The 15,555-nt window shown below is 41.6% G+C and overlaps 1 protein-coding gene across 1 annotated transcript in view; it reads right to left on the bottom strand.

The window, feature by feature from the left end:
- The window catches only part of CDHR1 (cadherin related family member 1), a 56,280-nt gene that overhangs the window by 39,807 nt on the left and 918 nt on the right, over positions 1 to 15,555 (bottom strand). Inside the window, exons 2-6 of the mRNA XM_048856894.2 lie at positions 15,194 to 15,289; positions 6,675 to 6,820; positions 5,246 to 5,296; positions 3,506 to 3,595; positions 2,786 to 2,872 (exon numbers count right to left, since the gene is read on the bottom strand). Coding sequence (XP_048712851.2) covers positions 2,786 to 2,872; positions 3,506 to 3,595; positions 5,246 to 5,296; positions 6,675 to 6,820; positions 15,194 to 15,289 — 470 coding nt within the window. The remainder of the gene's footprint in view (positions 1 to 2,785; positions 2,873 to 3,505; positions 3,596 to 5,245; positions 5,297 to 6,674; positions 6,821 to 15,193; positions 15,290 to 15,555) is intronic.

Raw genomic sequence — 15,555 nt, 5'->3', positions numbered from 1 at the left:
ACACACAGAGAACATGAAAAAATGGGTGTTGCCATACCCACTATAACGAGAGTGATCAGTTATGATGAGCTATTATCAGCAGGAGAAAAAAAAACCTTTTGTAGCGATAATCAGGATGGCCCATTTCCAACAGTTGACAAGAAGGTGTGAGTAACAGTAGGGGGAAAAATAAGCATGGGGAAATAGTTTTACTTTGTGTAATGACCCATCTTTTTAAGGTGTCTCATGGTGGGCACCAAATATTGAAGCACCCAAATTCACTGGTTGTTTTTTAAAATCTTGACCTATTTGAGTAGACACCCCTACTGGAATGTTCTATCCCATATATTGTAAGAAGCCAACACGTGAGAGAGAGCATGCCCCTTTTATGTGATACGTGGGAGCTCTCAGGGAGTGAACCAATAGCTCTTGTGGAGCCTTTTGCTTCAATCAATGCACACTTTAAATGGACTTTTTGCTAGACTGATACGTTAGTCATATATACATGTTTGGCATGGCTTTCTTCGCTGCACATTTTGTGAGCTTAGTGAAAAACCCTATGCAAAATGAATTTCATATGAGATTTTTCAAAGGATCATAACTTGGCCATATCAAAAGCAAATTTCAACAGGGGACTCAAAGGCTTCTCTTAACGGTAAGGCTATGTTTGTACCAAATTTCAATTTTCTACATTCATCTAACCTGGCTGCATGTAGCACTGTTCACAAAAAGTTTGCAATCATTTTTTTTATAATGGGAAAATACATTTGTTCAGTGTCCTCATATTCAAACATGACTAAACCAATTTTTCCTCAAACTTTAAAAAAAATTTGCCTTCAGGAAGAGCACAAATCTAGAAAATTTCTGTCATAAAGGTGAAAGTTTTAGGAATTAATGAGCAACTCCTAACAAGGGGATAGGGCAGATAGAAATGTGCTGTCAAACAAAAGCACAGCCAGTGAAAACTGTCATGGTATTATAACAATGCTCTGTAAATAATGTGCCTCTTCAGTGACTGACTACAGGTGACATTAAACAATGCAACATATTGTCTGCTAGCTCTATCTCTTGATAAGGAGAAAATGAGGGTCATTAGCATCTCAAAAGTGGAATAGAGTGGCAAAACACAGAACAAAAATGACCATGAAAAAAAAGTAAGACACTCAATTTCTGTGAGAGAAATGGGTTTTCACATAGTGACCTGATCGGAGGGACTTGTCAGAATTGCAGAGTGGATTTGTAAGTGGCATTTAAAACGAGAGTTCGATTTCCTTTGCAGTAAGATCATTGTGTTTGGTTTTTGTGTCTTTTTTGGCTGATTACAGTACTTGGTTCAGGATGTTTTTTCTTTCAGTTATCTCATGTTAAGAGGATTAGCTTTATTCCTACATAAATATTTGCATTTTCTCAAGTAGACATTGATTCCTGCTCTCACTTTTGTCTAAGTAAATAGTGTAATGAATGAGTTAGTCTATGTGTACCACTTCCTCTTACTGGGGAGAATCAAAATTATTCAGCTGCAGGCTTAAGCTTTTAGCAACAGTAGCTCAGGTTGTAGCTACTTTCTTTACAGGATTGTCTTGATGAGGGAATGCAGTCAACTCTTTCAAACATGCCTATTACATATCTGTTATTAGTTCACCCAAGGCAGTGCCCTTGTTTGTACTTCTCTTCATTGAGATAGTGCAAAAGTGATAGTAGCTACTTGCCTAGGCTCCCTATAAACAAGAAAGAGAATAAGTGGGGAAGAGAAAAGGACGTAGGAAACATGGGAATGCCAATGATGTGGCAGGAGACAGATGTTCTGTTAGACCCTTAAAACACTGCATAAGTTAATCAGTGTTGTACGTATGAGCAGGAGGAGGGCAGCAAAAGTGAAAGGACGTGTGAATATATACGATGGAGGTAATAGAAAAATATTTAGCTGTATGTATTAGTTTTTTGGCAGATGAACCCTACTGCACCATCAGATCACAATGCAGACCCAGTCATATGAGAGCTCTTTCTCTGCTGACCTTCTCAGCTGTCTGACTCTTATCCAGAGTTAACAGGAGTGCAACAGAGGTTTTCTGACTCACCTGACAATTCAGCAGTGTTGTTTCCTCCTCCCACACTAAAGACTTACTTAGTATAAAAGTTGCACTGCATTAGTTATCCTGGCATAGTTAAAGCAGTACCTCCCCCCTACTGTGCACGCAGTTCCTTTGGTGTACACGTACTTATACTGGTATAACTTATTCCCATACAGGAAGGGAAATAATCTATGCGGGTCTAAGGCACCTCTTTCTGATCTAACTGCATCTACTCTAGAGGTTGTACCAGTAGAACTACTACAATAAAAACAAAACAAACAAACAAAAAACACACTCCCCTAAAACCAACTAACTATACTGCTATACAACGTGTGTGTAGACCACGCCTAACAGGTAGCCAGGAGAGACAACACTGACTTCACTGAGAAGCAGAAGGAATGTTGTAGCTGAAGCACTGCGGAGAACCATGTGTGGCTAGAAGCTGCTGAGAAAGGCTGAGGAGGGATCAGAGAAGGCAGGAGGAGGGCTGAAGATGACTGAATCCTGAAGTGAAGCTGAATGCTAACAGTTCCCAGTCCACAGTCAACCAGCTCCAGCCTTTTCCTAGGAGGTGCATATTAATTTAGAATCTATTTATCTCATGCATTGTCTGGGATCACTCCTACTGCTACGGTGACACTTCTAACAAGCAACATGGCCTTGTTTTTATCCTCCTGGGGCCTGAACACCTCAGTAAATGAGACTATTTTTAAACATACATGTGATGCCCATACCTGCAAGAAGTAGGTGATACTTCCCCCAGAACCCGTGTCTTTGTCCGCTGCCTCGATCTTAAAGATACTGCTCCCTGAGGGAGTGTTCTGTGAATCAAAACAGTTACTAGAATCAGGGGGACTGGCAGAGTAATGGGAGGTAAAAGATGAGAGAGGCAAGAAATGAGGAATGAATGATAGAGCAGCAAAGGAATGAGAAACCAAAAAAAGAAAAGCAGGTGGGAATGGGGGATTCAGAAGGTAGAAGGAAAAGCAACTGAAAGGGAGGGGAGAATGAAACCCAGAATGGGATGGAGAGTGAATGGGCACATGTATGAGTAGGGATGAAAGTGAGGGAAATCATGGGATGAAAGAGGAAGAAAATATATTAAAAATAAGGGAAAGTCTGGAGCAGAAACAGGAGGAGAGAAATGTCTGTTTAGGGGTCAAGGAGACAGAGAAATGATGTCTCCCATTGAAGTCAGTGGTAAAATCCTCATTGACTTCAATGGGAGGAGGAGCAGCAGGCTTCCTGTGGAAAATATTGTGCAAATAAACATCACAGGTTTCCCACAGCATGACTTCCTCATTAACTGTACGCTTTAGTGATACTCAAAACCTAACCAGCTAAACACTGAGCTAATCACATTAGTGATGGTATGTTACAGAAAACACATTCACTCCTTTTCCCTGCTCCCCGTTCAAATGTACTTGTAGCATTGAAAAAAAACCTCAACCAACCTCTGGGACTTGGACTATGTAAGGTGTGTTGATAAACTCTGGACTCTCGTCATTAGCATCTGTAACAAGGATTCGGACTTTTTCAGCAACCTGGAGTGGAATATGATGAACACTTATTGAAATAAACTAAATTACACCATACGCTTGTTCATTTGCATACTATGATCCCGACTGGCTAAGGAGTTCAATAGCAGTGAAAAACTGCTTTTTTATGGAATGTCCTCAAGCTACCATCATTCAGTAGGAAAATGGGAAGGGGGAACATCACGGGCTTCTTAAAGAATTCTCCCGCCCCGCCAAAAAAGAAAAAAAAAGAAAAGCAATGTAAAGCTTTCCCTGAGATTATTATTTATTGATGTATATAATGACTTTCAAAAGTCTCAGGGCACTCTCTGAACAACAGATTATGGGGCTGATTTTCAAAATTAGTTTCACACTTACTAGACTCTTCAAGAGCTTCAAACGTACCTGATGCATGCACACAAATGAGGTATCTCTGCATAGGCAAGGCTACCTAGGTGCCTAGCTGGCTATGATGTGCACAGATACCTCATTTGATGCCACTGGTGTTAGTGTGCATTAATTGGGTGTGTGCAAATGCATGCAGCCAACTTTGAAAATCTGGCCCCATTTATACCTAGAGAGATCACTCTGACATCCAATATAAAGGAGCCCCTTCTGGGATGGAATGCAGTAGCTAACATCAATTCCTAGCAAACCTGCACCATTTTTTGTGAAGTAAAGATGTATACTTCATCCAGATACTTTTATTTAAGGAGATTCCTATGGCACTGCTCATTATAGCTGAGCCTCCTAAACATTTATTCTCACTATACTTCTCCGAGTAAGGAAGCATTGCAGAGTATCATTATTCCAGTTTTACAGATGAGAAAATGAAAACAGAGATTAAGGCCCAGATCCTCAAAGTTATGTTGGTGCCTAACTTCCATTGAAATCAATGGGAGTTTGGTGCTGAAATACCTTTGAAGATCTGGGCCTATGTGACTTGTCCAAGTTCCTATGGATAGTTTTGTGGCACCTCCAGAAATAAAAGCCAAGTTTTCTGACCACCAGTCCTGTGCCTTAATAATAAAACCATCCTTCCTATCTTTAAAGCAAATAAAAACAACAGGGAAACGTATGGGTCTCATAGTGGAATTAGGTCAGGATATTGGTGCAGTCACTTCAATTACTCTTGTGAAAATGACATCAGGGCCTTAATAATCAGAAATGATCAGAGCTTCAACAAAAAAGAAAGAAAACAAAACAAAGAAACAAAAACAGCACCCCAAGCAACATGGAGCTTCTTAGTGCAATGCCATGCCATGTAAGTTCAGCAGTGACTCAGAGGGAGAAATGCCAGCTACGGACTCTCCAACACTAATTCCTGCAACACTGAATTTTTCATTATAGGTCTCCAAAAATTGACCAGGCCCTACTCTTCTTTGGGCTTGAGACCCACTGTGGTCTCAGCCTAAGGTGATACCTTGTATGAAAAGCCACTATGGTTTTACAGCCTACTTTGAGTCAGACTTTTGCCTTGGACCACAGAATCCAAAATCAGTTTGAAATGACTGCAAGGAGTTGGACTTAGGTCTGAGTTACTGTGATTTCATCAAAGAGCATAAGTAGCATAAGACCCTCATTGGACCATGTTTTCTTATATAACAAGATACTGTCTGAAAGGTGGCTAATGCAGATAGGTGAGTTTGACAAGCTTTGGCACATGTGAATACTCACTGTACTCAGGCCATCTGAAATACTGACTATAACTTCAATCTCATCTTCTTTCTGCAAACAAAGACAATTCATTTAAACAGAGGTTCAGTATTTAGCAAGATTATTCAAGGAGGGTTTGCGTATTAAAATGGATTGCAAGAATACCCAGAGTCTAACAGTTAACACTAACAGAAAGAGTATTGGAAAGGAAATAAAGCCTCATGTTTTGGGGCATAAACTGATCTCTAACTATTTGTGATTAGGATGAGTCTTCCATGGGGGCGGGGTGGGAGGTGGAGGAAATTAGCCCACATTGGCATTTTGTGGGATTTCTTGCATTTCCCTCTGAGGCATCCAATGTTGGTCATTGTTGAAGACAGGATGCTGGACTCTATGGACCATGCAATTTGATCTAGCAATTCCTATGTGTGAGCTGCTGGAAGCCAACCTTTGCATTTTTCAAGAAAATGCTAACTAAAAAGGTATTGTGTGAAACTTCTGCTCACCTGATGTACAGTAGTTTAAGGGATTTCATAAATATTGGGCAGTCTCACCTGAAAAGGATTTCCCCCCAAAACAGGTCAAATCAGGAGTTTAGAGCATCTGATCTTGAAACAAGGTTGCCTAATATGCCGTGTTTGGTGGGACTATCTGAGCTGAAAGGAAGGGCTTTCATTTAACTGGATACATGTTTCTTAACCCATTTTAGTGACTTTTATTTCTATTATTTGTAATCAGTCCCAAACGAAACATTTAAGGAAATTCAACAGCAGCAGTCTAGCACTTAATTGGGGATCCAACACCTAGGAAAACATGCTTGTGTGTATGTGGGAAAGAGCATATATGCAGAGCAATATTCATCTTTGGTACATAATCAATCTGTCCTTGAAAAGTAATTACAGAGAACCTGACTCATCCTACATCTGGGAGAATCCTAAAGAAATTCAGACTCCATTTCCAAGGATTAGAGAACCTTAGCTGCATCAGGAACTAGACAGAAAACAGAGTAGTAATAAATACTGAATTTTCTATTTGGCAAGAGTTTAACAGTTGGGTACTCCAAGATTCTGTAGTAGAAGCAGTGGAAAAGGAGGTGACAAGTGCAATAATATACTGTATTATGTTAATATGGATAGAATTAAACTGCAGAATAAGTTTACATGATTTGGAAGCCAAGCAGACTCAGACTTTATGGCCAGAAGGGACCATTGTGATCATCTAGTCTGACCTTCCGCACATTGCGGGCCACAGAACCTCACTCACCCTTGCCTGTAACAGACCCATAACCTCTGACTGAGTAACTCAAGTCCTCAAATCATGACTGAAAGATTTCAAGTTACCATTTACACTAGGGTATGAACTGACACTCTCCCTTAAAACTATTAATCAAATTAAGAACTTGAATCCATTATAGAAACATGCAGATGGGTACCATTTCATTATGCTTTACCTCTCTATCAAGGGCCTCAATCAAGGTGACATTTCCAAAGTTTGTGTCAATGGCAAAGTAACTTCTTGACCCAGCTTCATAAGTCATTCCGTAGGTCACAGGATCTCCTTCTGGGTCGGTTCCATTTAGAGTGTACACATGTGTACCTGAAAAAATAGATTTAGTCATTCCACAAGACTTCCCAATGGTAACTTCAACCAGGGTATGTTTTCAATGAACTATTTCTTATGCATTTAGCTCCTTTTTATGGTTAGTGAAGTTTTGTGAACCAGCTCCGATTTCTAGGAATGTATTCCTAGAGTCTCAGAGTTTAAGGTCAGAAACAAACCCACATCATACATATACAGTTCAATAGTTATAATTCATAATTTTCTGCCTATTGGTTAAACCCGGATAATCAGTGCGGGTAACTGGTCCTCCCTTCCAGACCCCTCAGCTGCAGAATACCACAAAGTTCAATCCTCTCCCCTCATATTGTTCATTTGGAAGAAGAGTAGCTGACTAACCCGGAACCCAAGCAAGGCTGTGGTGATGCTGGTAAGAAGAAGTAAGAGCTCTGAATAATTTGTATCCTCTGTAATATTCCCCATTATTGAGGGCAACTGTCCTCAGATTGTTAAGCTGGTCCACACCATTGGGGTCCTCAGTGCTATTCGATGCCCAGCCAGCCATGGGAGCATTAAAATGCCCACTTCCATCTGCAGCTGACAGGAAGACTGCTGCCCATCCTCACAGGACAGCTATGCCTCATTGGAACAATGGAACTGTCAGTCAGTATGGGGAGCTCTGTGAATGCTGAAGACAACTTCCACAAGAGCTGGACCTGGACTATGGAACTCTCCCCTGACAGAGATATCAGAATGACCAGTCTTACCCAGTCTCAGAACTAAATAAACGTCAGCGTCCTCTCTTTCACTTAGCTTTCCCTTCATTTAAATTCTTCACACAACGCACCCACCCACCCACTTACTCGCACACAAACGAATAAATCCTATAAACTAATCAGTCTAATTCGCCTACAAGATGGTCAAAAGAGATATTATTTCTATTTTTAAATACTTGAGAAGACGGTGCCAACTTGTGTGGTGAAGTGACTCCTTTTATCAATAGTGACATTTCCTGAGGGGCTGCATTTTCAAAACATTGTGGGGCATTTACTGGGCAACATCCTTGAAAGTTCATTATCCTACTTTGAATTTATATAGCACTCCCTTCATGCAAGGATCTTAAAATACTTTTCAAATGTCAATTAACTGGGCCTGGCAGGTGGTGTTATCCCCATTTTCCAGGTGGGTAAACCGAGGCACAAACATGTTATGTGAGTTGCCCAAGATCATACGACAAGTTAGTGCCAGAGACAGAAGTAAAACTCAGGAGTCCTGTGGTCCAGTCCAATGCACTGGGAAGATCATTCTTTCAAGTCAGAACCACATAAAAAAACCCGGCAAACAACTCTGAAAATTATGCTCAGAACTTTTCTCCCTTGAAATTCTGAGGCTTCAGTACATAAAACCACGCTTATGGAAACATATGTTTTATATTGTGGCAAAAGTATTGTAGCTGAGTAACTCTACCGGCTGGGTAAACAGTGAAATTTGCTTATACAACAGACAGCCCACAAAAAGTCATAGCTCCTTCTCCTAAAGGAAGGATCGTGGCTGAGGAAGTTCTTTGGCAAGGTGATTAGAAGGAAGATTTTTTTTCCTGGCTCTGTCAGTGGCAGCATGAATGATCTAAGCACAGCCCAAGAGGTGAACTGTACTCTCCTAAAAATAAACGTGGCAGAGGTGGGCTCCAGATTTAAGGATTCACACAAGGTTAGTGTGTATTGTCAGATGAAACCACCAAGTTTTGCCTGGTTCCTGGTTAAAACCATTCAGAAACACTGAGTTTTGCAAGATTTTCACCCTAAGTTATAAAGCAGCTTAAGATCATGCAGAGGTCCAATATCTTTTTGATATCTGCACTCGAGCACACGTGGTTATTTTAGCAGCAGAGACAGACAATGCTGCTGCAGGTTACTAGCTCCTTAACTACAGTTGATGTGCTGTGGATTGTGATGCTGTCAGTAGCAACTATGCACCATAAATGTTTTGTTGTATTTTCTCGGGTTTTGTAATAAAAGCTTTTCAAAGATCACTTGCTCACTCTTCAGATACAGAAATTAAACCTATCACAGGCACAACACAATGGAGCAAAAGGCTAAAGGGCTGTGGAACATCAGGCAACATGGCATCTGATGCTGACACTCAGCACATTTGGTTAGCCGCAAGGATAGAGGGATTATTTTGAGAGGCTAGTGGAAGATTCAGTCAGACTACACTGCATCAGGTCTCATTTGTATGGCAATCTCTGCTATTGGAAGTGCTAAAAAAGTGGTGTTTTCTTAAAGTAAAAGTTTAAATTTTGCAAAGAGTAACAGAGGGACCAAAGGAATGCTGATAATACACACTGCCAAGATTCAGCTTAACTCATCCCCAGGGAGTATGTAGAGTTTGGAAAACAGGCGCACAAAATTGCAAACCAAATGTTTTCCTGGGGCTTTTCCATTTAAAAATTCCCAGGAAAATTATAAATATAACTTTGTGATTCACCAAGTAACTAGGAAAAGGCACAGAAGAGTCAAGGAGTTATTTTTGCTTTACTGCAAAATAAAATAAAGGGGGAAAAAGAAAAACCTTGGTCTGAGATTTTTCTCAAAAAATGGGGTGTTACAGTGAGGTGTCTACATAAGGGAGCTGATTTGCAAAAGAGATGAACATCCAGCAGCTCCCATTGATTTCAAATGTTCCGGTTTTTGAAAATCTTTGTCTTGATGTTAAACACGTTTCAGGATAGATTCTGCTCTCATTTCTACAGGCATATATCTGGATTAACTCCATTGACTTCAGTGTCAATGCAGTCTTTTTCTCACTCTTTTTTCATGTCATTATAACTTTCCACTTTTTAATTGCCTCACTGTTATATTTCTCACTCTCTTGGTCTCTTCAACCTGATATATCTCTGTGCTGTCTATTTCCTCTCCAAATGCGTAACTGTTTTTCTGCCTTCCAGCTGATTTCTTCTGCCTCTCTGAGACATCCTGCTGTGAGTTTCTAGCACATTTGTCTGTCTGTGGCAGCTGTTCCAGTTGTATTATCTGTTTAAAAAGCTATATTGGGAGTTTCAGATGCCATGAACATTAGTGATAAAAATAGCACTTGACATTTGCAATACAGGATACCTTTCATCTATGGAAATCAAATAACTTTAATTAAGCCCAACAATACCACTGTGCAGCAAATAATATACCCATTGTACAGATGGGGAAACTGAGTTAAAGAGGCCCAAGATCTCACAGCAACCCACTGGCAACCTAGAAATCCTGGCTTCCAGTCTCATACACAAACTACTCTTTCAGGCAGGGATCTCCTTTTTATTGTGTTTGTATAGCACCTAACACAATGGGGCCCTGTTCCATCATCGGGACTCCTAGGAACTGCCCCAATACAAATAAATAACAATAATAATATCACTCCCAAGAAACACATGACCATCCAGTAGACAATGCAGCATAAGGGCTACAAAAGAAGACTTTTATGCAAGTGTGTGAGAATGTATTTCAACCTGAACTTGTGCAAATCCATCCCTTCCCACCGAAGTATCTGCAGGATGGAAACTGAGTGAACAAAAACCCAGTAAGGTTTTCATCCTTTGCACAGTTTTCATCCTTTGTGGGCGGGAAGTGGGGGGGGGAGGGCAGAGGGAAGAGGATCTGCATGGAGGGAACACCACTGTAAATCAAATATTAGCCATACAATCTGGCATCTTCTTTGCAAACCTATGCACTAATCATATCAAAATCTCTTATGGTAATTGAAGAATTTTACCTGCTGCAGTTTTTAGGGACTTTCTTATAAGGGCAGAAGGAAATTTCTACTGCTGAAGGTAATACGAAACATTGACATTCATGTCAAGTTTGCGATTGCTGAGGTCTCCCAATAGGAAACAATGGGGTTGATTGATCTTTATGCCCTACTGTTTCCTGAGCTGGTTTTTGGGTATAACTGATACACTTGTTTATGTGACTACTGGGTAGTTAATGTGCCACTGAAATTGAATTGTTTGATTGCAATTTCTCTTCCAGTTCAGTCTCAGCTCCTAATATTGGATGAGTTACATATGAATGCACAAGCTCTCCATATCATTAACACCCTGGGAACACTTCCCAGCACACTGTTAATGCCAATTAAAAATTTATCCTAGACACGCTGACTCCACTTGCTGAAAAAGAAATGAATTAAAAATCCAACCATAATCCTATCTGTGGGTTCAAGCAAACAGCCCCCTCCTGTCATAAACAGAAGCAAATAGAGTATTATTCATACAGGGACAGGGGAAAATACAAGAGTAACTGATAAAGCCACAATCTGGCCCTTTAGCCGCAACCTCGGTGAGGGCAGAAATCTTTGCTTAGTGTAGCACTCAGCACATAGGCAGCGCTCAAACGGCACATTAGCACTGAAGCAGCTGCCCCACATGGATCCTTCATTTGGGGGAGCCTTAGAATAATAAAATCATAGAAATGTAGGGCTGAAAGGGATATCAAGAGTTCTTCTAGTGCAGCCCCCATGTGCTGAGGCAGGACCAAGTATACCTAGACCATCCCTGACAGGTGTCCAACCTATTCTTAAAAACCTCCAGTGATGGGGAGTCCACAACCTCCTTTGGTAACTTGTTCAGGTGCTTATAGTATCAGTACAGTTAGAAGGTTTTTCCTAATATCCAACCTAAATCTCCCTTCCTGCAAACTAAGCCAATTACTTCTTGTCCTAGCCTCAGTGGACATGGAGAACAATTGATCACCGTCCTCTTCATAACAATCTTTTACATATTTGAAGATTGTTATCAGGTCCCCCCTCAGCCTTATCCTCTCTAAACTTCACATGCCCAGTTCTTTCAACCTTTCATCACAGGTCAGGTTTTCTAAACCTTTTACCTTTTTTGTAGTTTTCCTCTGGTCTCTCCACATCTTTCTTAAGGTGTGGTACCCCAAACTGGACACAGTACTCAGCTGAGGTCTTACCAGTGCCAAGAGATGGGAGCAATTACCTCCCGTGTCTGACTCTTAATACACCCCAGAATGATGTTTGCCTTTTTCACAACTGCATCACACTGTTGACTCACATTCAGCCTGAGATCCACTATCACCCCAGATGCTTGTCTGCAGGACTACCACCTTGCCCATTATCCCCCATTTTGTCATTGCGCATTTGATGTTTCCTTCCTAAGGGAAGTACTTTGACCGTGTCTTTACTGAATTTCATCTAATTGATTTCAGCCCAATTCTCCAATTTTTCAAGGTCATTTGAATTCTAATCCTGTCCTCCAAAGTGCTTGCAACTCCTTCCAGCTTGGTGTCATCCATAAAATATTTAATCATACTCTCAACTCCAACATTTAAGTTGATGGAAATATTGAATAGCTCTGGACCTAGGACAGTCCCCTGTGGGACCTCACTAGATATTTCCTTCCTGTTTGACAGTGAACCATTGAAATTACTCTGAGTTTTTTCAACCCATTACACATCTAGACTGTCTGTTAAATTAGTAACAGAAGCATGCATTGAATTGGCCTGCAGGTAAATTTGTTTTACTTTGATTTTATTTTCTCATTTTTCTTCATGGCACATCCAAGTTCTAAGCAAGACTGGAAAGGAACATACCAAAGTACTACCAGAAAAGGTATTTTCACACTACTTCTAGCCCACTCAGACAAGGAAATCTCAGACCAAAGAGGCTCGGAGAAGCACCTAAATGGCAGGGCCACCATCTCCTGGCTTCTGGACAGCAATCCTATGTCTCCTCTTATGAGAGCTGCCCGCATCTTCTTAAATTTCTGAGCCTAGCTAGTTGCCTATCAGAGAGGCACTTCTAGCTGGGACTCTGAGACCACCTGAGATCTAAGCCAAAAAAACAGCTCCCTCTCTTTTTCCTCTAACCTCCTATCAACTTGCAGCTTCTGCCTGGGGTTTAAGTGATTTGATTATTTTTGAGGGAGCCCTTAGCATCTGGGTGAATTTCACCCAGTCTGAAATGGCACGAGAGTCCCATTTTGCTTTATTGTACACTAATGGATTTTCAGTCCTCTTATAGGCTTGGTCTCTGTTGGGATCTTGCCTTGATTTCAGTAGTCACTGGTCAGCCACTGATGTAGCTTCCCCAGAACAAACCCCAAATGTAGACAAGAAAAGCTGGGATCTACCTGAGTGTCAGGGATAGTATCCACTGGTGCAAATCACAACTTTCCTGACTGCACTGGGGGTTTGCTTGGTGTGGGTACACTGGTGCTGGCCTTCGATCGCTGGAGTCAGAGCAAATTCCCACTGGCACGGCAGCTTCAGCCTGCTTATAGTGAAACTCAGGTTCACCATGGGCAGGCTCCAGCTGAGCTAATTCCATTGGAAAATGCATCACTTAACACTATAAGCCAGCAGTAGCCAACCGGAGCCTGAACAGGAGCCAGAATTTACCAATGTACATTTCCAAAGAGCCACAGTAATATATCAGCAGCACCTCTCCCCAGCCCCCAGAGCCTCCCACCCACTGGCAGCTCCACCAATCAGCGCCTCCCCCTCCTTCCCCGCACCTCCCAATCAGCTGTTTCGTAGCGTGCAGGAAACTCTGGGGGTGGGGGAGGAGCGAGGGCACGGCAGGCTCAGGGGAGGGAGTAGAAAGGGGTGGAGTGGGGGCAGGGCCTGTGGCAGAGCCAGGGGTTGAGCAGTGAGCACCCCCCGGCACGTTGGAAAGTTGGCACCTGAAGCTCCAACCCTGGAGTCGGTGCCTAGACAAGGAGCCACGTATTAACTTCTGAAGAGCCGCATGTGGCTCCGGAGCCACAGGTTGGCCACCCCTGCTATAAACTATGTGCTAAATGGTGCATTCCAAGGGGTTATCATTCCTTCCCCTCTTCTCTGGTTGATGTTGCCATTCTCCCATTGGTGGGAAGAGCTGAAGAAGAAACTCTGATCCCCCACGTCACAGAACCCATCAAAGAGTAAAGAAGACTCAGACCACATCTACACTATGGGGACTGTAGCAGCACAGCGATGGCACCATAGCTATGCAGCCATAACCTCTTAGTGTAGACATGGCCTACAGCGATGGAAAGGGTTTTTCCATCACTGTAGGATCATCACCTCCCCAAACGGTGGTAGCTAGGTCAATGGAAGCATTCTTCCATTGACCTACCTGCATCTACCCTGGGGGTTAAGCTGGCATGGCTACATCTCTCAGGGGTGTGGATTTTTCACACACCTGAGCAATGTAACTATGTCAACCTAAAATTTAAGTGTAGACCAGGCTGCTGTTGCTGTAGTCTTCCCCCACTGGGAGTGGCCCTTTGTCCTATAGCTGCAGGAACTGAAGAGAACCTACGCCATCATTCCCAAAAGGAAGAGAAGGATCATTTTTGCTGCATAGGTCCTTTCCTGTTAGCGTGAAATTCCACTGGCTATATTTTCACCACCACTGAAATGCAGGTGTGTCTGGAGTAGAAGCAACCAGTACATAGCACTCCAAACAAGAGGGGGATGGGGATACTTTTCCCACCTACACCATGACAAACACCTCCTGTTACAAAACATGTCAAAGAAACTTTAGGGTGAGATTTTCCAAAGCGTGGTGTTGCCTCACTGATGACAATGGGAGCAGAATTAGGCCAATGCTGAGCACTTTTAAAAATCTCACTCACTTTAATTCCAACCAGAACAGATAGGGCCTATCTTTTATGGGGCTCATTCAAAAGTTAGTAACTACAGCCAGACAAGAGTAAACACAAAACAGAGTCCCAGTGTTGCATATGGATGCATTGCTGTGCTATTTTTTTTTTAAAACCATAACATTTTTAAAGTAGAGCTGGTTGGGAAATAAAACCTCCAAAATTTTCAATACAAAAAGGACTTTTTCCCCCCAGTTAGTAAAAAAAAAATCACAAAAGTATTGTGACAGTAAATATTCAGCTATTTCTTCTTTAAACATAAAAAGGATAACCATTATTTGAAGAAAAACCTGGTGTGTGTTCTCTCTTATTTTCATTTCAGTGTACAGTTTGCGCTGTGGGCTTTCCTATGAGGAATATAAGCGGTCATTAATAATGATCAGCAACTCTGTTCTCTTCCCATAAACATCTGCCTGGCCAGACAAGAATGTCTCTTAATATCACAAATCATTTATGGCCTCACAACACTTGTGCTCAGATGCTCTGGGTGAATCAGGTGACCAATCGTGTGGGAGAGAAGAAGAATGATTTCAAAATGCAGTTTGCATTCAAACAAGTCATTTTAAATGAAGCGAGGTTCATGTGGAGAGAAAGAATAACATTTAAGTGCATCAAAGGCAAAGCTGCTAGAACATTTTGGGCATATGTAATGGACACCATAACAAAATAAATGGTATGCTTTCCCATTCCTTTGTAATGATCCAGGCGAAAAAGGACAGCAATTTTAGAATTTATTTGAACACATGTACAGTGATACTGACCAACAGGTATGTCTTCTGAAAGGCTGAGAAGTGCCATGTTCCCATTAGTGCTGCTGGCTCCATTATCAAAGAAGTAGGGGGCATAATTTGCCTGAGCTGCAATTAAAACAAAGCAGAACCCAAAGAAAAGCGTTTCATAAACTGCAGTAAATTAGATTTCCTATCCTGCCTCTCTCTCTGTACAAAGAATGATGAGCCCTTTGGGAAATAATGTGAGTTTGCATGTAACACATCCAATTACACTCATGAACTTTTTACCTTTTAAATTTATATATACATACATACATACATACACACACACACACCCCTCTACCCCGATATAACGCTACCCGATATAACACGAATTCGGATATATCGCGGTA

Source organism: Caretta caretta, chromosome 7 (genome assembly GCF_965140235.1).
Source record: "Caretta caretta isolate rCarCar2 chromosome 7, rCarCar1.hap1, whole genome shotgun sequence".
Lineage (NCBI taxonomy): Eukaryota > Metazoa > Chordata > Testudines > Cheloniidae > Caretta > Caretta caretta.
Note: the sequence above shows the minus strand (reverse complement) of the source record. Positions and strands in the feature narration are given on the sequence as shown.